The 22,747-nt window shown below is 43.8% G+C and overlaps 1 protein-coding gene across 1 annotated transcript; it reads right to left on the bottom strand.

The window, feature by feature from the left end:
• Window positions 1–6,218: 6,218 nt before the first annotated feature.
• rab5if (RAB5 interacting factor) lies at window positions 6,219–19,130 on the bottom strand. The gene is made up of 4 exons (XM_086005740.1): window positions 18,938–19,130; window positions 12,106–12,209; window positions 8,929–9,058; window positions 6,219–6,764 (listed from the first exon to the last, which is right to left on the bottom strand). The coding sequence occupies exons 1-4, from the start codon at window positions 19,037–19,039 to the stop codon at window positions 6,723–6,725; spliced, it is 378 nt and encodes a 125-aa protein (XP_085861866.1). The 5' UTR covers window positions 19,040–19,130; the 3' UTR covers window positions 6,219–6,722.
• Between the last annotated feature and the right edge of the window lie 3,617 nt (window positions 19,131–22,747).

The following is a 22,747-nucleotide window of genomic DNA, read 5'->3' as shown; positions in this document are numbered from 1 at the left end:
TAACAACCAAGTGAAGCCGACAATTTAGAAATGTAGCCAGAATGTTATCACAGCCATCTGGAAACAACTGTGACGACATTCACATGATGGCCTGCCACAGTGAATCACACTGGTATAACAATTATATAATATGGTGCGCAGTTTTGATCACTGTACCATCAAAAGGAAATTTGATGCATTAGAGGGGCCTTAGAGAAGTGGCAGGGATGATTTTTAGACTTACGAATCATGGAGAGAGGTTCACAGAACTGAACTTGTTATGGTTAAAGATTGAGAAGAAAAAAAGTTTTTTAAATGCCAAGAGGAATGTATTATGTAAACGCAAGCGGGCTATTTAACTTTGACTCTGAGCCACGAATAGCAAGACACGTGTACTATATTAACCAACCTCAAGCAAGACTTGCGATGTGGTCTCCTCTACATTGGGGAGACCAAACGCAGATTGGGTGACCGCTTTGCGGAACACCGCCGTTCAGTCCGTAAGGGTGACCCCGAGCTTCCGGTCGCCTGTCATTTTAATTCACCGCCCCATTCCCATTCGGACCTCACGGTACTCGGGCGCTTGCATTGTTCCACGGAAGCTCACCGTAAACTCGAGGAACAGCACCTCATCTTCCGATTAGGCACTTTGCAGCCTTCCGGACTCAATATTGAGTTCAACAATTTCAGATCATAACCCTCGGTCCCTATTACATTTTTACTTATATTTTTTATTCACACCTTTGTTTTGGCCTTTCCCCCCCCCCCTTTTTTTTCCCTCTCTCCCACATGGCAGCTGTCTCCCATTCTGCCAGAGCATTTCACACCTAATCTAGAGCCGTCTTTTGTCTCCACTAGTCCTATCACCATCTCATCTCGTTTTGAATACCTCTTAATGTCTCTTCTCTTTTGTTCTCTCCCAGCCTGGCCTCTTAATCTATTTCATTTCCTGTGCTTTAGTCTTGACAAAAGGGTTTTCACCCGAAATGTTGACTCTATTTTCTCTCCACGGATGTTGCCTGGCCTGCTGAGTTTTTCCAGCATTTTCTGTTGCTATTTGCGATTATAAAGATCTCTTCCCCCCGCTCCCACTAATAGATTTGGGGATATGTGGAACAGACTTCCAGATAACACAGCTAATGAATATTTAGTAGAAATATGCTTCCTCTTTAAACTGGTAGTGCTCATTTTTGTTCTTGTTCACCAAAATGAAAATATCTATTCAAACTCAAAATACAGATTTAAACTGTAGTCTTCAGAATCTTATCTGGTGAAAAGACTGGCTCATGCATGGGACCTTGGCACAAATGAATAAAGTTCCAATCCACTTTTGCCTTCAGAGTGGGTTGGTGGAAAGAGAAGAGGGGTAAATCTTTGTTAAGTAACATGCAGCTGTTCAAAGTTCATTCACTAGCCTTTGGGTAGGAAGTAGAGTCTAAAGCTGTGTCAGCATCGCTCTGCAGCTAATCCGGAGGCCCAGGTGTAATCGCAATGGTCAAAAGATTACTGAATCGGCTAGAATCTTTGGCATTAAACAAGGAAATATTTTCATTAAACAAGGAAATATTTTCATTAAACAAAGTAAAAAGAACTCTTATGGTGGCATTAGTGCACTTGTCTAATCAGGTTTTAATAACCAATTCACCCTTTTACACATTTTCTTATTTTCATCCTGGATCAATATTGCTAGTGCTATGTGACATTTCATTATATCAAAATATTAGAGTCATAGAGTTTTACAGCACAGAAAGAGGCCCTTCGGCCCATCGTGTCTGCGCCGCCCATCCATCCCTGTCCAGTCTAATCCCATTTTCCAGCATTTGGTCCATAGCCTTGTATGCATTGGCATTCCAAGTGCTCATCCAAATGCTTCTTGAATGTTGTGAGGGTTCCTGCCTCTACCACCCTTTTGGGCATTGAGTTCCACATTCCAACCACCCTCTGGGTGAAAAAGTTCCTCCTCAAATCCCCTCTAAATCTCCTGCCCCTTACCCTGAATCTATGCCCCCTTGTTATTGACCCCCCTACTAAGGGGAAAAGTTCCTCTTTGTCTACCCTATCTATGCCCCTCATCATTTTGTATACCTCAATCAGGTCCCCCCTCAGCCGCCTTTGCTCCAAGGAAAACAACCCCAGCCTGTTTAGTCTTTCTTCATAGCTGAGGCGCTCCATCCCAGGTAACATCCTGGTGAATCTTCTCTGCACCCTCTCCAAAGCAATCACATCCTTCCTATAGTGAGGCGACCAGAACTGCACACAGTACTCCAGCTGTGGCCTCACCAGCGTTTTGTACAGCTCCATCATAACCTCCCTGCTCTTATATTCTATGCCTCGGCTAATGAAGGCAAGTATCCCATATGCCTTTTTAACCACCTTATCTACCTGTTCCGCTGCCTTCAGGGATCTATGTACATGTACACCAAGATCCCTCTGACCCTCTGTACTTCCTAGGGTCCTACCACTCATTGTGTATTCCCTTGCCTTATTTGTCCGTCCAAAATGCATCACCTCGCACTTTTCAGGGTTAAATTCCATTTGCCACTTTTCCGCCCATCTGACCAACCCGTTTATATCGTCCTGTAGCCTGAGGCTTTCCTCCTCGCAATTGACCACCCCACCAATTTTCGTGTCATCTGCGAACTTGCTGATCATACCTTTTACATTCTCATCCATTTATGTAGATCACAAACAAGGGACCCAGCACCGATCCGAGGTACCCCACTGGACACAGGCTTCCAGTCACAAAAGCAACCTTCGACCATCACCCTCTGCCTCCTGCCACTCAGCCAGTTTAGGATCCAACGTGCCAAGGCACCCTGGATCCCATGGGCTCTTACCTTCTTGACCAGTCTCCTATGCGGGACTTTGTCAAAGGCTTTACTGAAGTCCATGTAAACCACATCCACAGCATTTCCCTCATCCACCTCCCTAGTCACCCCCTCGAAAAATTCAATCAGATTTGTCAGACATGATTTACCCTTGACAAAGCCATGCTGACTATCCCCGATTAATCCTTGCCTCTCCAAGTGGAGACTAATTTTGTCCCTCAGAATTTTTTCCAATAATTTCCCTACCACAGATGTTAGGCTCACTGGCCTGTAATTCCCTGGTTTATCCCTGCTACCCTTCTTGTATAATGGTACTACATTAGCTGTTCTCCAGTCCTCTGGTACATCCCCTGTGGCCAGAGAGGTTCTGAAAATTTGTGTCAGAGCCCCTGCAATCTCCTCCTTTGCCTCCCACAGCAGCCTGGGATACATCTCATCCGGGCCTGGGGATTTATCCACTTTTTGGCCTGCTAAAACCGCTAGCACCTCCTCCCTCTTGATGCTAATATGTTCAACTGCTTTTCTGCTCCCTTTCCCCCAAATTAATATTTGCTCAAGTAACATTTCCCTTCATCAGCGATGCTGGGACTAACTGTTTGGTGCATAAACAAAGCAATGGATTTTAGAACTGGCCAGTCAATGGTTTCCTTGGAAGTGTAACAATGGGGAACAAACTGTAGAGAGATAAGGAAAGAGAAGAAATTATAGCACCTCATCATGTCCTTGGGATGTCCCAAATAACGTCACATCCAATTACTTACTTTGAGTGCAGACAATGTTACATTGGCGATTGCAGCAACCAATTTGCACAAAGCAAGGTCCCCCAAACAGCAAATGAGATAAAATAAACTTGTCAATCTGTTCTCGTGGTGTTGGTTGAGGAAGGAATGTTGGTCAGGACAGCAGCAGAGCTCCCTGCTCTTCAACGAGCTGTGGCATTGGATCTTATACATCAACCTGAACAGGCTGCTAGACTTTGGTTTCAAAACTCATCCGAGAAGGATGGCACCTTCAACAATGCAGCACTCTCTCTGTATTACCTAGATTATGTAATTCACTTCTATATTGGCACGTGAACCTGCAAACTTCTAACAGAGGCAACAATGGCACCAACTAATGTGGCACTTCATAGAAACAAGGCCACAGAGCACACAGTATAAAAACACTGATCACATGTAAGAAGGATCAGACAATCATTGCATTCCGATCACGTCTCTGTATTGCCACTTTGCTTACTTGCAATTCTGCGAGATAATCATTAGTTTCAAGGCAGTGAAGCAGATTGTATTACCACCAGCTAAACATCTGTAAAATATATTTTTCACAATAGAATCATGTAATCAAAGTAAATCGTATTTTTATTTTGATATGTACACTATGTTCATGCTTAAGACAGGATACAATGTGCAAGAACATCTTTAAATTGAATGGAATTATTTTCACACTCGTTTTTTGCAACGCCTCTACATTAGTGATCAGCATGGTTCCACCACAGTGAACTAGTGACTAAATTCTGCTTGAGGCAGATGGCTGCCCTCCCCTCCCCACCACACAGTATTGCTGAAATGTACCCAACGAGAGTAAGACAGCTAGATGACTATCACAACTGTAGTTCAAACTCCAACTCAATGAGAGTCTGCTTAAACTCAAATACACGATGAAACATCCATTTCCTGCACACTGCATCCAGCAGTGTCACCATGGCAGAGATCAGTGGCGAACATGGACACCACTTACAAAGCACAACCCAGAAGTTTCCAGTTCTACTGCCCAAACTAAATGTTTTCATTCTTCACACTGTCAGTCCCCAGGGCTGCTCAAACTGAGTGCTCAATTCATTACAGACAGCTGCCTTAAGACTGCCCATCCACATCTTACCCATGAGTCTAAAAAATATCTCTAGATCATTTTAAAATTACTAACTATTTCAGCTGTGCATCAAACTAAACAAAAAAAATACTGGAGGAAAGTTTGTTTAGTGACTGCTAGCAAACCCAGAGTCAAGTCAGTTTGAAACATAGGCTGTACATCATCGGAATCCAACACTGGATAAAAGCCCGTAGACCCACAGATTTTATAAAGGAGAAAAAGGGTCATAGCAATGAGAATACTGACTGTAGTTAGACACCCAGGTGCTAAGCAGCATTTGAACATTCAGATACACAGCTGTGATCTTAGAAGATTATTTAAATGACGTTTTAATTCTGCTAATTGAGGTCACTTCTATTTCCATATGCAGGTAGAGCACCTACTACACTGGCCTTCACCAAAAACACAATCTTGTGGATCACTAGTGTTGCATATCTACTGGTCCCACTTCAGTGCCTCATTCATGAAGTTTTGCAGTCCACTTAAATGTATTAAAAATATATTTAGTTATCAAGGTAAGCTAAAAGAGCTGGGACTCTACACTTTAGAGAAGCGTAGGCGTAGGGGCGATCTGATTGAGGTTTATAAGATGGTGAAGGGAATAGATTGTGCAAGGTTTAAAGTTTGTTCCAACAGGTTAGGGAAGACCAGCGGTCACAATTTTAAGTTGTATAAGGCCAGATCTAGGTTAGATGTCAGGAGGTGGTTCTTTCCCCAGAGAATAGAGAACTTCTGGAACAGGCTGCTGCCTTGTGCGGTGGACACCAATTCGCTGAATTCCTTCAAGCGAGAGCCAGACCTGTTTCGTGGCTGGGGCGGAGATCACCTCTTGCAAAAGAATAGGTACTGCAAGGAATTATCAGAGCCAGAGTGATCTCCTGGACTAGTTTTGATCGCCTAGGAGGGGACGGAGAGGAACTTCAGATTTTCCCCTCCCAAATTGGCCTGGGTTTTAAAATCTGGTTTTCTACCTCTCCCAGGAGGTCACAGGTTTTTCGGGTGGGGTGGAGTGTGTATTTATTGTGAGGCACAAGGTATCTCAATTGTATGCGACAGGCTGGATGGACCAGAGGGTCTTTTCCTGTCCGTCGATTATCCGATATATTTTGGGGGGGCAGAGAAAGAGAGGTGGTCTCAAAGCTTTGGAAATATTGCACACCAGAGCATCAAAGTGTTTGACATCTATCCATGTAGTCAGATGTGTAACAGAAAATGCTGAAAACGCGCAGCAGGCCAGGCAGCATCTGTGGAGAGAGAAACACAGTTAACGTTTCAGGTCTGAAATGTTAACTCTGTTTCTCTCTCCACAGATGCTGCCGGACCTGCTGAGTGTTTTTTGTTGTTATTTCAGATTTCCAGCATCCGCAGTATTTTGCTATTGTAGTCAGATATGTATATTGGTACTAAAAAGGAGGAAGACAAGAATAGGAGCCAGTACGAAAAACTGCAAACCTGGCCTGAGTATCGAAACCTTACCGGATGAGTGACATTTTGAAACGCTGGCTGAAGCACTTTGATCTTTAAAGCAGGTACAAAACAGTCTTGGTTTTGTCATTTTAATGCTACCAAGGGGTGCAATCATGTTCCATTATAAAGTCTGGAATACAAACTCTGAAAGGTGTACAAGTCAAAAATCAACATTTCATCTCCAATTCTACAGGTCATTTACATTAGTTAAATTAAAACAGATACTAACGACAAGAGTACCGACGTTACAGGGCATGACACTGGGAAGCTGCACTTTGACATGGTTGGCGTCAGACTTCAACGCTGCTGGAGCTCTTAAAACAGTCGTGGCCAAAGAGATCCATGTCTGGTAAGATTCCTGGGATGTTCCATACATTATTGCAGACATTCAAACAGCCTCAGTGGGAATACTGCTTCCTGCAAGATATCCCAAGGTTTCTTCACAGGTCCCGTGATTTGATGGTACAAAAAGATTCTGAACTATTGCAAGTTTTTAATAATGTAAACCCAGTAAAGTGTTTCGATTCCTCTCCTTTCGCAACTTAAAACTTGGCAGGAATAGACAGCAGTTTTCGATGTTTAATCAAAGTGAATTGCAGTGTAAAAGATTATCCAAACAACCTGGAATAAAAATCAAAGGTGAAAATTTAACAAGCTACAGCTGACAACATAATAGTCGGTTAGTGTCATCATCCACAAAAGCCTATGACAGACCTAGATAAAAGAAAATTACTCAGGCAGCACCAAGTTATTTTTATGTCAACATTTAGATACAATATGAACAAGCAGCAATTGAGTTTTGTAAGAAAAAGTTTTCAGCAATTTAGCCCGCACTCAGGCTTTCCTCCGTCTCGTCTCCTGAAGGTGCTGACTCATGCTGGAGCATCACAGCTGAACTGATTTGTTCTCACCTGGTGCGTTTACCAGCAGGGGTCCCTCGTGTCAGCTGTGGCTCAGTGGGTAGCACCCTCGCCTCGGAGTCAGAAGGTTGTGGGTTCAAGTCCCACTCCAGAGACTTGAGCACGCAAATCTAGACTGAGAGAATGCTGCACTGTCGGAGGTGCCGTCTTTCAGATGAGACGTTAAACCGAGGCCCCGTCTGCTCTCTCAGGTGGATGTAAAAGATCCTATGGCACTATTTCGAAGAAGAGCAGGGGAGTTATCCCCGGTGTCCTGGCCAATATTTATCCCTCAACCAACAGATGATCCGGTCATTATCGCATTGCTGTTTGTGGGAGCTTGCTGTGCGCAAATTGGCTGTCACGTTTCCTACATTACAACAGTGACTACACTTCAGAAGTACTTCATTGGCTGTAAAGCGCTTTGGGACGTCTTGAGATCGTGAAAGGCGCTATATAAATGCAAGTCTTTCTTTTCTAGAGAGTGATAAAGAATGGGATCCGTATCCGATTGTTTTCCTCCCTAAACCAGGAATTCTGAGGGCAACTGTAGCACCTCAACCGTTGCCAGACTGGCGGAAATCAGTTAAAATTAGCACAGAAGAGAAAGAAAGAAGAACTAGCATTTATGTAACTCCTTACACAGCCTGAGGATGTCCCAAAGTGCTTTACAGCCAATGCTTTTTTTGAAGTGTAGTCACTGTTATAATGTAGGAAACAGCTAATTTTCACACAGCAAACTCCCACAAACAGCAATGAAATAATGGCCAGATTTTTTTCGTGCTATTAGTGGAGTGGTAAATATTGGCCAGGGCACTGGGGAGAACTCTGCTGCTTTTCTTCGACTAGTGCTGTGGGACCTTTAATGGCCATCTAAAAGAGCAGACGGGGCCTTGATTTAACGTCTCATCCAAAAGATAATGCCTCCAATAGTGCAGCACTCCCTCAGTACTGCACTGTAATGTCGGCCTGGATTATGTGCTTAGGTTTCTGGAGTCACAGAGGAATCAAACCAGGAATCTTTTGGTGTATATAATCAAGTACTGCACCATCTGCCACGTTTACTCACTAAGACATCACGTGGGCTCTCAAAAACTTCCTGGTAGGTGCCATTTCTATTTTGGCTGCTCCACATTTCTGTAACTGGAACATAACCAGGTCCTCCCGCCACCCCCACCTCACTCCAGTCACACACAATTCCCCAGCTAACATCCCCACAGATGATCGGCTCCCAAGCCTCTCAGTGCCATTCTAAGCCAGCCAAAAGCAGGCGTGCAGTTGCAGCCTTCCTTCCCATGCCCAGGTGAGACTGGGAGCCTACCCAATGGTTCAAACCAACTTCCTTCAACACTTTAGCACAGCTCAGGTTTTTTTTTAAGAAAGTAAACATCAATTCCTTTATTAGCTTCTATGGCAACCTGCTCTATCATGTACAGAATTAAGGTAATGCATTAAGTGGATAGTTTTATAGCCCAATTAGTGCCAGTCTCTGCCCTTCAAATGCTGATCTGTTATTTATCTACCTACTACAGTACAGCCACCATGGATGACCTACTCAAAGCCCTTCCCGTAATCTTGAGCTATTCAATTGTACACCGAAGATAGGAATTTCCCAAATAAATTGCATCTTTGTACCGCAGTGCATCATACATCTATTTCCTTTCAGTGTATAAAGCCTAATGGATTTTGAACTACACAATAGCCACTAACAGTTGCAGCATGGCATTTATACAAGTGAACGCAGGGGTCAAACCGGTTGAGTCCATGTGTCATTCCACATGGTGGAGAGGATATAATTGAAGTACTGAAACTTCGGTTTTTCAAAGCATAAAATAAATCTGTTACTTAGTAGCATTGCGGTATTTTATGTAGCAATAACCAGTTACCAAAAACAATGCAAAAGATGTCATGAATCCCTCTTTTGTTAGTTCCCATGTTCCGCCGTACTCCTCCTCGTCTACTTGCTGGAAGCTGCTAAAGTAGAGGTACAGGACCCCAGCATTGATCAGACAAAATCTGGAAAGAGAAAACCCAGAGAGCATTTACACAGCCGTCCAACACACAAAGACTATGTAAACCAAATAACAAAGAGGCAGTTGTATTATTTAATAATCACAAATTAACTTTTTCTCACACTAAACTGATCCGTTAAAGAAAGCCCCCCCCCCTCCCCGCAATGTTCCCCCTAATTTTTTCTTGGATACATGTTCCCATTAACGGACGGTGCGGCCAATTCAAAACTTCGTGCGGTGTGAAATCTCCCGTTTGAAAGGACCGCCGGACAGCTGCGCAGCTTAGCGGGAGCGCTGCTCCCCCGTCCCCATCCGAAGGTGCTGGTTCATGCTGGGACACAGTTCCAGAGTTGTCAGGTGCCCCCTGCTACCCTACTCCAGCAGCCATTTCTCGTGTGTGAATCTAGGCAGTGAGTGTCAAACTACACTCTCATGGGGGGGGGGGGGGGGGGACGACACCACTGTCATTTGCAATCTTGTCCTCACCCATCCACACACACAAACCCTTGCCGGCGGTGGTTGTTGGATAGCGGCCTGGCTGATTTCTCTCTCTCTCCTAGGTCAGGGATGCCGAGGATGATTCCAGTGCTCCTCTTTCCGCCCTCTCTGAGATTACTGCCGAGTGGAAATTGACGGGCACCTTCAGCGACTGTACCAAGTGAGCCATCAGGGCACTCAGATCATTTACTTCAAAACCGCGTGCTTTTAGACAAGAGAAAGCACGACACAGTAGCATCTGTTATTGCAAAACTTATCATCTTCCTGAAGACAATCCTACTCTCCTTGCAATTACACTCTGTGCCGGAACTGAACAGAAATAGCTGGCTCAAAACAGCAAATTATTGGCAGACAAGTAAATACAGAAATATGTGTATCGAGCAGATTTCCTCTCAGCAGTCTCCGTGTCCCTGAGAACTGCTTTACTTAGCCCTCTGTTATAAAGCTGTGCTGAAACCCCAAAGGCCACAGTGCTCTTAAAATGATGGCAGGACCACTGGATATATGCGTGTGTCTTTCTACTGCGCATGGTGGAAATGATTATGTGAGCCCTGATTTTAGTGGCCAAATAAAAGCATTGAGAATGCAAAGATACGAGTTTTTAATTGTTTACAATTTGTCTGTCCCGGTGTTTTATCCATTCAATGTGGCGAACACACAGATAGAACCACCCTCGGTTTTGATGGTACAACCCAATGGACAGGTTGGGTGATTGGGCAGATGCATGGCAGATTTAGTATAATGTGGATAAATGCGAGGTTATCCACTTTGGTGGCAAAAACAGGAAGGCAGATTGTTATCTGAACGGCAATAGGTTTGGAGAAGGGGAAGTGCAACGAGATCTGGGTGTCCTTGTGCACCAGTCGCTGAAGGTAAGCATGCAGGTGCAGCAGGCGGTTAAGGCGGCAAATGGTATGTTGGCCTTCGTAGCGAGAGGATTCGAGTACAGGAACAAGGATGTCTTACTGCAGTTGTACAGGGCCTTGGTGAGACCACACCTTGAGTATTGTGTGCAGTTTTGGTCGCCTTATCTGAGGAAGGATGTTCTTGCCATGGAGAGAGTGCAGCGAAGATTCACCAGGCTGATACCTGGGATGGCAGGAATGACGTGTGAGGAGAGATTGGGTCAATTAGGCTTATATTCGCTAGAGTTTAGAAGAATGAGAGGGGATCTCATTGAAACTTATAAAATTCTAACAGGACTAGACAGACTAGATGCAGGAAGGATGTTCCCGATGGCGGGGGAATCCAGAACCAGGGGTCACAGTCTAAAGATAAGGGGTAAGTCATTTAGGACAGAGATGAGGAGGAATTTCTTCACCCAGAGAGTGGTAAACCTGTGGAATTCTCTACCACAGAAGGCAGTTGAGGCCAATTAAATATATTTAAGAAGGAGTTAGATATATTTCTTAAGATTAAAGGGGTCCAGGGATATGGGGAGAAAGCAGGGACAGGGTACTGAGTTTGGATGATCAGCCATGATCTCATTGAATGGCGGAGCAGGCTCGAGGGGCCGAATGGCCTATTCCTGCTCCTATCTTCTAGGTTTCTAATGCATGAAGCATTCCTGGGAGAAACGGCATATTTTGTGGATAACGTGACAAATCTCGAGTCAGATTAACACCAAGACTGATGTTGACCTGACTCAAAATCCTGACTAAACAGCAGGATGAGAGCACTGGCGAAATAAACCTAGTGTCAGGCCATCTGATACCTTCTTGGGGTGAGAATGACGATGGGAGAGGAGGAGAAAATGAAATGCTAGAAGATTGGGGTGCAGAGGATGGGAGGGGGATTGTTACTGATTCAAGGCTTCCCTAAGTTCATCGTGTTTGGCCTGAGCAGAATTGGTATAGCATCGTGGCCAATCACCTGCTTCCTTCCCAATTGGTTGGGGACAACATTCCCACTAAGCTGCATGGTCACTTAGCGGTCTGGAGGTCCCGCACCAGCTTTTCAATGGAAGAAACCGTGCATGCGCAAAAATTTGAATGGGCCGTGCAGCCAGTTAAAGGGACCGCACACACAAAAAAATTAGAGGGAACATTGGTTGGGGAATGTCACATGGGAAAAAAAAAGCTAGTACCATGAAACTACCGGATTGTCATAAAAACCCATCTGGTTCACTAATGTCCTTTAGGGAAGGAAATCTGCCGCCCTTACCCGGTCTGGCCGATATGCGACTCCAGACCCACAGCATTGTGGTTGACTCTTAACTGCCCTCTGAAATGGCCTAGCCAGCCACTCAGTTGTACAAAGCGGCTCGCCAGCACCTTCTCGAGGTCAATTAGAGAGAGGCAATAAATGCTGGCCTTGCCAGGGACGCCCACATCCCATAAATGAATACATTAAAAATTAAGTGCTTTTTTCGGGTGGGGGAAATAATTTACAGGATAGTTTTTTTTATAAAAGAAATCAAAAGCAAATCCCATTGAACTGAAATTAATTTTATAAGGATGGTGAATTGTAAATCCACAAAATAAATCTGACAATAAATATTTTACTCCTATTTCGTTAATAAAGGAACACAATATGAACAGCAACAAGACTTACATTGCTATTCCCAAGAATCCTTTAAGTGGAACAACTCCCCAGATAACACCTAAAATAATTGCAATTATTTGCCGAAACCAGTAGATCACATCTAGAAATTCATCCTGTAAAGAGGGGGAAAGAAAATTCAATTAACTTCTCTGCAAGTCGCAGTCCACCATTCTTATACAGCAACTCGTAAAAAGATTACCAGAATCTGTTAATTCCAATGAGCTTCACTTCAAGACTGTGACTTTTCAAAGACTATTTTGATAGAAATCTGCAACAAATCAGAAATTATATAGTAACGGAATCTTGTCTGAATGTACAGCACATACGGATGGGAGGTGAAAATACACTTGTACAGCACACAGCAGGGTGGAAATCCATGACAATTTATACCCTACAGCCAAACACAACCCTCCCGATTTATGCATTGGGTCCTATTCCTCAAATTGATGTGCTAGCTTCTCCATCAGTGATCTCTAATCTCGGGATTTAGCTGCTCTCAATACTATCCAACCCCCTAATTAAAAGCAGTGCTGTGCATCTGATGACCAAAATAGGTTATACATTATGTAGAGTGCATAACAAAGATACATATTTACCTCACTCTACAGAGATTCCATGGTTTAATTTTTGTTTACAGTTTTCAGGACAGAACAGCCCTAACTGTACTCCTGCAAAACCAAAGAGATATAGAATCTGCGAACCAAGACTAGGAAGTTTTAAAACTTATCTTCTAACTCCAAACTGTCATGTGCCAGCAACTTGGACTTCAATCTGTAGTCTGTGTAAAGCACAAAAGGCTAAACAGACAATTACTGATGGAACACATTTCTGCACAAGTAGAGTTTTTCTTCACCTCATTTTAAATTTCACAACATTAGTTTTAGTTTTTAATTAAAAAAATTAAATCCAGGTGAGCACAAATGCATGTTACACAAAATACTTTTGTGACTTTTCGTACTTCCACTGGTTTTGAGGCATACCAAAGGAGTGAGTGACTTTGGTAAAGCGTGCAATTTTCAGAGTGTCAGTTTTTGGGTGAAAGTCAAATGAAAACTGATTAGGAGCGAAACCTGGGATTTATTAGTGCAAATCAATAAACCTGGAAAAGAACCACCTTAACATAGCGAGTTATTCCTCTGGATTTTAACAGTGCAATCAACTGGCCCCACAGCAGCTTCCGAGTTTACACTTTCTAAAATCTGGGATAAACGTTGCACTGATTAGGATAACCTTTAAACCCCTGGCACCGGTCCAGGGGAATTGCTATCTCACTGGGTTCATTTTTTTTTACTATAAAGTTTCCAGCCTACATAGTAATGCTGAATCCAAGCCTATTACAGGAATAAAGCGAGCTCAGGTTTCACAACTAGAATTGTAGCATTAACCCTTTACAATCCAACACACTTTAAAATCATTTACTTCCGTTCGCCCCTCCCCAATGTTTTCTCGGTTTTAAACTTTCTTTTAGTAATCTGCGACTAAGACAACCTATTCAATGCGTTCAATTATTTTTTTTTAAACATGTTTACTTAACCGTTTCCTGCGCTTCCCAGGTCCCACTGGCACTGACTATAACATCCATTTCCCAAAAAGTTGTTTTTCTTTAAATTTGAAAGCCATGTTGCCATTAGAGTTGAGAGTTAGGGTGGAAAATGTGAAATGCCTTCGTCCCACACCATGCATTGCTCTTTAACTATTACTAGATATCTTCAGCTCAGCTTTTTTTTTGTTTCCCCTTTAAATACTCCAAAATCTCCCATGGTGCTGCTTACAGCAACTTGCATTTACATAGCGCCTTTAACAGCTTGTATTTATATAGCGCCTTTAACGTAGTAAAACGTCCCATGGCGCTTCACAGGAGTATTATAAGACAAAATTTGACACCGAGGCACATAAGGAGATATTGGGACAAGCAACCAAATGCTTGGTCAAAGAGGTAGGTTTTAAGGAGATAGAGAGGGCAGAGAGGTTTAGGGAGGGAATTCGAAAGCTCAGGGCCCAGGCAGCTGAAGGCACGGCCGCCAATGGTGGAGCGATGAAAATCGGGGATGCGCAAGAGTTTGAGGGCAGGAGCGTGGTTATAATGTTTAGTTGGTAACCTGGGCTATCTCTCAAGAGCGCTCCTCTGGTACTTAGAATCATAGAATGATACAGCACAGGAGGCCATTCGGCCCATCATGCCCGTGCCAGCTCTTTGAAAGAGCTACCCGGTTAGTCCCACTCCCCGGTTCTGTCACCATAGCCCTGCAAATTCTTCCCCCATTCAAGTATTTATCCAATTCCCTTTTGAAAGTTATTATTGAATCTGTTTCCACCGCCCTTTCAGGCAGCGCATTAGAGATCACAACAACTCGCTGCGTTAAAGAAAAATCCTCATGTTGCCTCTAGTTCTTTTGCCAATCACCTTGAATCTGTGTCCTCTGGTTCTCGACCCTTCCGCCAATGGGAACAGTTTCTCTCGATCTACGCTGTCCAGACCCCTCATGATTTTGAACACCTCTATCAAATCTCCTCTCAACCTTCTCTGCTCTAAGGAGAACAACCCCAGCTTCTCCAGTCTATCCACGTAACTGAAGATCCTCATCTCTGGAATCATTCTCGTAAATCTTTAATGTACCCTCTCTAAGGCCTCGACATCCCTCCTAAAGTGCCCAGAATTGGACACAATGCTCCAGCTGAGGTAGTTCTTGTAGGGAAGTGGTGTAAATAGGTCCAGGGCTCAATCGGTGGTTCACTGATGTCGTGGTCATTGAAAGCTTGTTTGGACCAACACTTTATAAGTTGTCTTGGGTCTGGAGCAGGATTGTGGCGTTTTGTTGCTAAACTGCTGTGCCTTTACGATCGCTGCTTTAAACAGGCAAATATAGCAAATTATAGCTACTAGCAAGCTGAGGTTAACCAGAGGGCAGTGTCAATTTCAGGATCCAGGTCAATCACTGGCTTCCTCTCTGTAACCAAGTGTGATATCGAGGTGTGACGGATTCCACAAGGCCTTTAGATAGATAGAAAAAGGCTGGCGTAACAATTAGTGTGTAATAGTACAAATTCCAGCAGAGCTCAGACTCTCCTACAGAACAAGACTGGCTGTACTTCGAGAGAAAGAGAGAGGACTCAGACAAACAGTAAGGGGCAAGGCAGCAGAAAAGACATTTCAGAAAATTCTTTCCATCGACTTGGAATTCTGAGGCCTTTGGAAAAATGACTCGATGTCGCTTGTAATGTGTTGCAGAGTCAGGTGGAATGCAGTTTATGTAATCAAACCAGGCTTCCATCTAAATCTAGCACTTCAATTTAAGTCAATGATCAGAAAATAACTTTCTCTTAAAGTGTAAATGAGCTGATCTTGCATAACTATTTTTACTGTACTGTCACATTTATACAGATCTCTCATAATACTAAATCATAACCTCCACTGACTAAAAGTCAGTCACACAATCTTAAAATCTTCTGTTGTCATAATTGCATAAAAGTAATTCTCAAAATATAGAAACTGCTCCATTTATGTGATTTGTTTTACTCAGTTGTGTGACATCTCACTTGCCTTTGTGGGCCCACACACCTTCACTACACTCAATGTCGCCCTGAATAAATCAAGGCATCCATCTAGCATTCATGTCAGCTGTGGCTCAGTGGGTAGCACTCTCGCGTCAGAAGGTTGTGGGTTCAAGTCCCGCTCCAGAGATTGAGCACAAAAATTTAGGCTGACACTGCAGTGCTGAGGGAGTGCTGCACTGTCGGAGGTGCCGTCTTTCGGATAAGACATTAAACCGAGGCCTCGTCTGCTCTCTCAGGTGGACGTAAAAGATCCCACGGCACTATTTCGAAGAAGAGCAGGGGAGTTATTCCCGGTGTCCTGGCCAATATTTATCCCTCAATCAACATAACAAAAAACAGATTATCTGGTCATTATCACATTGCTGTTTGTGGGAGCTTGCTGTGCGCAAACCGACTGCCACCATTACAACAGTGCCTACCCTTCAAAAGTACTTCGTTGGCTGTAAAGTGCTTTGGGATGTCCGGTGGTCATGAAAGGCGCTATATAAATGCAAGTCTTTCTTTCATAACTCATAGGCACGGTTACACTTACTTGTACATTACTTCACATGGAATGACATTATTTCCTTTAAAATATTTCCCATTTCACCAAGATGGAATTCTATTTAAGAGTTGGCACAGTAAAAATGTTTCTCTACAACAGTACTGAAACCAATCTTTGAATCACATCAATATAAATGCAAGTTCTTTCTATTCTTAACAGTTTGCATAGAAAATGATTACCAATTCATTTGATCATTTAATTACTTATAAAGCATGGCATAAACAGCATAATCACAGAAACCCCACAGTGCAGATAGAGGCCATTTCGGCCCATCGAGCCTGCACCGACACATATCCCAACCGATCCCCGTAACCCCTACACCAACACATATCCCACCCTATCCCCGTAACCCCACATATTTAATCCCCCTAACACTAAGGGTCAATTTATCATAGCCAATCAACCTAACCCGCACATCTTTGGACTGTGGGAGGAAACTGGAGCACCCGGAGGAAACCCACGCAAACATGGGGAGAATGTGCAAACTCCACACAGACAGTCGCCCGAGGCCGGATTCGAACCCGGGTCCCTGGCGCTGTGAGGCAACAGTGCTAACCACTATGCCACCGATGAAAAGTCATCAGATACAATTTGTATTCCACAAGATGGACATTACTTATACTCTGTGGCTCATCAGCTACCTTTCATTTTCCGCCATATCACTGTGATTGCACACACTCCTACTGCCTCGGACATAGTCTACTGACATTCAGGAGTGTTGCAGTTGAAGCTTACAAACCTATAGTGAGTTATATCTCTTATCCCCACTGCATCCAATTATTTTTAATAGCCACTTCAATTCTCTCCTTTCTTATTTTTATGAAAGGACAGTCACACCACACTCCTCAGAACCTTAATCCTAACTTGTCATTAACTAGCCCCTTCCAATCAAATTCTGTTTCAATAAAAGATCTAAACTGACACAACAATGTTGGAATAGCATCTGTAAAGAAAAATGACCGGCATTGATTTTTCAGATCTGTACCCTTCATCAGAACTTTCATCAGGAGTCCTATACTGTCAGGTCACTATGAGCAACACTGCTTCACAACCATCATTTTCACAAGAGCCCATTTGGGGTTTCTTTAGCGTTCAATGTGCACACTGATACGTAAAGCTATATACAGTACACATACACACAAACTCTTCCTTTTTTTTATAACTAGTTTCTGAGAGGCAAGCTTCATTTCCTGATTTAAAAAATGCAGGTAAACGTTCACAGAACTATTACACTGTATATTTAACACAAACCTTCCTTTTCTTTATTTGCAAATTGCTCTTTGGTTACAACACGTTGATATTCCTTTTTAGTGTGCAAGATCTCCCAATCTCTGAAATTTGAAATGTTCAATTCCTGATCAATGTCCATTTACAAGGAAGCAAAAGAACTTTACCCAATACATTTTCATGAAAATGACACCCCTTTAACATACTTCCAATCCTGCAAACCAATTGTATTATAATTTATTATCGCACAGACTTTCTCAGCCTGCATTATTATTGCTAACATTGTCACTGGAAACATTTAGCCTATTGGTACCAATACACTATGAGAATACTTTGCACTTAAGCCAATACTCTAACTTGTGTGATGATCTTGATTCAGTATCTCAAGTTGCTGCAACAAATAGAATCACAGAATGGTTGCAGCACAGAAGGAGGCCAATTCAGCCCGTCGAGCCCTTGCCCGCTCTCTGAAAGAGCACTTCAGCTAGTCCCACTCCCCTGCCAGCCCTGCAAATTTTTTTCCTTCAGGTACTTATCCAATTCCCTTTTGAAAGCTACGATTGAGTCTGCCTCCATCAGGCAGTGCATTCCAGATCCTAACCACTCGCTGCGTAAAAAAGTTTTTCCTCATGTCGTCTTTGGTTCTTCTGCCAATCATCTTAAATCTGTGTCCTCTGGTTCTCGACCCTTCCGCCAATGGGAACAGTTTCTCTCCATCTACGCTGTCTAGATTTTGAACACCTCTATCAAATCGCCTCTCAGCCTTCTCTGCTCCAAGTAGAACAACCCCAGCTTCTCCAGTCTCTCCTCGTAACAGTAGTCACTCATCCCTGAAACCATTCTTGTAAATATGTCAGCCATGGCTCAGGGGGTAGCACTCTCGCCTCTGAGCCAGAAGGTCGTGGGTTGATGTCCCCACTCCAGGGACTTGAGCACAAAAATCTAGGCTGACACTCAAGTGCTGAGGCCCTGTCTGCTCTCACAGGTGGACGTAAACGATTCCATGGCACTATCTCAAAGAAGAGCAGGGGACTTATCCCTGGTGTCCTGGGCCAATATTTATCCCTCAATCAACACCACTAAAACAGATTATCTGGTCATTCATGATCACATTGCTGTTTGTGGGAGCTTGCTGTGCGAAATTGCGCTGCTGCATTTTCCCACATTACAGCAGTGACTACACTTCAAAAAAAAATACTTAATTGGCTGTAAAGCGCTTTGGGACGTCCGGTGGCCGTGAAAGGCGCTGCACAAATGCAGGTCTGTCTTTTTAAAATCTTTTCTGCACCCTCTCTAAGGCTTTCACATCCTTCTTAAAGTGCGGTGCCCAGAACTGGGACACAATCCTCCAGCTGAGGCCGAACCAGTGTTTTATACGGGTTCGTGGTAACTTCAATGGCTGATGGTGCCACTCAAGTCACACACAGCGCTGCTGGCACGGGCCTTGTGCTGCTCCAGGCCAGGGCCAGCCCGGGCTCCCGCTCCTTCTCACACACCCACCCACTCGGCTCTCACCTTATCTTCCCAGGCCGCGTTACTGTTCAGCACTTTGCTCCAGACAGACACTTTCAAACCGCCATTGGCCAGGAGGTGCTCTCTGGACTTGGCCCCACTCATTCTCTCCCGTCACCCCGGCTCCTCGCTCTGCCTGTCCGCCCGCCCGCCGACCGTCCTCGCTGCCTCCAACTGCATCTGCGCATGCGCGCCCGGTCCGGGCCGATCCTCCAGTATACCGGCATGCAGTGCAGCGCGATGAGGCTGACATGACCGTCGCCATCTTCTTCCCTCGCCAGGTAGGCGGGCCCTGCTCACGTGACGAGTGTCCCTTGACACACACTCTGCCAAGCAACATCCAGTAACTTCATCTCCTTCTGTTTGAAAAGTTACAAGGTGTAAAACAGCATTCTGTGGTTGCTTAAAGAGCACTTTTTTTTTTTTACTCTTGATGAATGCAAAGTGTGATTAGAAAAAAAAAAGATAAGGGTTAGTGGGTGAATGCATCCCATTCAGTGAGATCATGGCTGATCTATGACCTAACTCCATATACCCGCCTCTGGCCCATATCCTGTAACACCTTTGGTTAACAGAAAGCTATCAATCTCCGATTTAAAATTAACAATTGACCCAGCATCAATTGCCGTTTGCGGAAGAGAGTTCCAAACTTCTACCACCCTTTGTGTTTCCTAATTTCAGTCCTGAAAGGTCTGGCTCTAATTTTTAGACTATGCCCCCTAGTCCTAGACCCTCCAACCAGTGGAAGTAGTTTCTGTCTACCCTATCTGTTACCCTTAATATCTTGAAAACTTCGATCAGGTGACACCTTAACCTTCTAAATTCCAGGGAATCGAACCCTAATTTGTGTAATCCCTTCTTGTAACTTAACCCTTGAAGTCTGGGTATCATTCTGGTAAACCTACGCTGCACTCCATCCAAGGCCAATATATCCTTCCTATGGTGTGGTGCCCAGAACTGCTCACAATGCTCCAGGTGTGGTCTAACCAGGGCTTTTTACAGCTGCAGCATAACTTCTACCCCCTTATATTCTAGTCCTCTAGATTTAAAGGCCAGCATCGCATTAGCCTTTTTGATTATTTTCTGCATCTGTTCATGACATAAGAACATAAGAAATAGGAGCAGGAATAGGCCACTTGGCCCCTCGAGCCTGCTCCGCCATTCAATAAGATCATGGCTGATCTTGGGCTCAAAGCCACTTCCCTGCCCGCTCCCCATAACCCTTCACTCCCTTATCTTGCAAAAATCTGTCTATCTCCACCTTAAATGTATTTAATGACCCAGCCTCCACGGCTCTCTGGGGCAGAGAATTCCACAGATTTACGACCCTCTGAGAGAAGAAATTCCTCCTCATCTCAGTTCTAAAAGGGCGACCCTTTATTCTGAAACTATGCCTCTGAGTTCTAGATTTCCCCACGAAGGGAAACATCTTCTCTGCATCTACCTTGTCGAGCCCCCTCAGTATCTTATATGTTTCAATAAGATCACCTCTTATTTTTCTAAATTCCAATGAGTATAGGCCCAGCCTGCTCAACCTTTCTTCATAAGTCAACCCCCTCATCTCTGGAATTAACCTAGTGAATCATCTCTGAACTGCCTCCAATGCAAGTATATCCTTCCTTAAATAAGGAGACCAAAACTGTACGCAGTACTCAAGGTGTGGTCTCACCAATACCCTGTACAGTTGTAGCAGGACTTCCCTGCTTTTATACTCCAAACCCCCTTGCAATAAAAGCCAACATTCCATTTGCCTTTTCGATTACTTGCTGTACCTGCATGCTAACTTTTTGTGTTTCATGCACAAGGACCCCCCAGGTCCCTCTGAACTGTAGCATTTTGTAATCTCTCTCCATTTAAATAATAATTTGCTTTTTTATTTTTCCTGTCAAAGTGGATAACCTCGCACTTTCCCACATTATACTCCATCTGCCAAATGTTTGCCCACTCACTTAGCCTGTCTATATCCCTTTGCAGATTCTTTGAGTCCTCTGCACAACTTGCTTTCCCACCCATCTTTGTATCATCCGCAAACTTGGCTACGTTACACTCGATTCCTTCATCCAAGTCATTAATGTAGATTGTAAATAGTTGAGGCCCCAGCACTGATCCCTGTGGCACCCCACTAGTTACCATTTGCCAACCGGAAAATTATCCATTTATCCCGACTCTCTGCTTTCTGTTAGTTAGCCAATTCTCTATCCATGCTAATATATCCATTTTAATGATCTATGTACCTGCATCCCCAAGTCTCTTTGGACCTCCACCGTTTTTAGCCTTTCACTATTTAGAATGTACCCTGTTCTGTCCTTTTTAGGTCCAAAGTGGATGACCTCACATTTGCCTACATTGAAATCCATTTGCCACAGTTTTGCCCATTCACTTAATCTGTCGATATCCCTTTGTAAGTTTGTGCTTCCATCTACACTGCCTACAGAGCAAATTCAAGCACTTCCCACCCCCAGAAGGAGGACACTGCCAATAAATAATGAACAGCCTGTTTAAACTCAAAATGCACATCAGTGAAATCTTTTAAGCTGTAATTTTGTAATTTGGGTAGCTGAAACAATTGATAACCTTCAATGCTCACTGGTCCCTGTGTGATCCTATTCCATGGTCACTTGATTTTCACTAAAGATATAAACATGTTACAGGCATCCTAAGTGGTTGAAGCATCAAGGGAGCTTTGTAGGAGAAGATCAAAGCATGCAACCATCAAGTCCTGGGTAACAGCCAACTGGCTGATCAGCATGGAGTGCAAACATCAAGTGAGAACCAGGCGGAATATAGAAAGTTCAGAGGGGAAGTGAAAAAGGAAATAAGAGTGGCAAAGAGAGAGTATGAGAATAGATTGGCAGCTAACATAAAAGGGAATCCAAAAGTCTTCTATAGGCATATAAATAGTAAACGGGTAGTAAGGGGGGAGGTGGGGCCGATTAGAGACCAAAATGGAGGCCTATGCAGAGGGCATAGCTGAGGTACTAAATGAGTACTTTGCATCTGTCTTCACCAAGGAAGAAGATGCTGCCAAAGTCATAGTGCTGTTTGTAGTGTACATTAACGATTTAGATATGAATGTAGGAGGTATGATCAGTAAGTTCGCAGATGACACGAAAATTGGTGGCGTGGTAAATAGCGAGGAGGGAAGCCTCAGGCTACAGGACGATATAGATGGGTTGGTCAGATGGGCAGAACAGTGGCAAATGGAATTTAACCCTGAAAAGTGTGAGGTGATGCATTTTGGGAGGACTAACAAGGCAAGGGAATACACAATGAATGGTAGGACCCTAGGAAGGACAGAGGATCAGAGGGACTTTGGTGTCCATGTATATAGATCCCTGAAGGCAACAGGACAGGTAGATAAGGTGGTTAAAAAGGCATATGGGATACTTGCCTTCATTAGCTGAGGCATAGAATATAAGAGCAGGGAGGTTATGATGGAGCTGTACAAAATGCAAGTTAGGCCACAGCTGGAATAGTGTGTGCAGTTCTGGTCGTCACACTATAGGAGGGATGTGATTGCATTGGAGAGGGTGCAGAGGAGATGCACCAGGATGTTACCTGGGCTGGAGCACTTCAGTTATGAAGAGAGACTGGACAGGCTGGAGTTGTTTTCCTTAGAGCAGAGAAGGCTGAGGGGGGACCTGATTGAGGTGTACAAAATTATGAGGGGCACAAAATTATGAGGGGCATAGATAGGGTAGATAGAAAGGAACTTTTCCCCTTAGTAGAGGGGTCAATAACCAGGGGGCATAGTTTCAAGGTAAGGGGCAGGAGGTTTAGAGGGGATTTGAGGAAAAACTTTTTCACCCAGAA

This window comes from Somniosus microcephalus, chromosome 13, assembly GCF_052327205.1.
Source record: "Somniosus microcephalus isolate GS21.2 chromosome 13, FLI_Smic_1.0, whole genome shotgun sequence".
NCBI lineage: Eukaryota > Metazoa > Chordata > Chondrichthyes > Squaliformes > Somniosidae > Somniosus > Somniosus microcephalus.
The sequence above is the reverse complement of the archived record's forward strand: the minus strand, read 5'-3'. Positions and strand labels throughout refer to the sequence as shown.

What these genes read in the sequence shown, in the direction of transcription:
- rab5if (XM_086005740.1), bottom strand. Translation starts at nt 19,039, where the DNA reads ATGAGTGGGGCCAAGTCCAGAGAGCACCTCCTGGCCAATGGCGGTTTG. An exon ending in ACGCGGCCTGGGAAGATAAG is followed by an intron (nt 12,210 to 18,937) that starts GTGAGAGCCGAG and finishes CCCTCTTTACAG; the next exon opens with GATGAATTTCTAGATGTGAT. An exon ending in GGATTCTTGGGAATAGCAAT is followed by an intron (nt 9,059 to 12,105) that starts GTAAGTCTTGTT and finishes TTCTCTTTCCAG; the next exon opens with ATTTTGTCTGATCAATGCTG.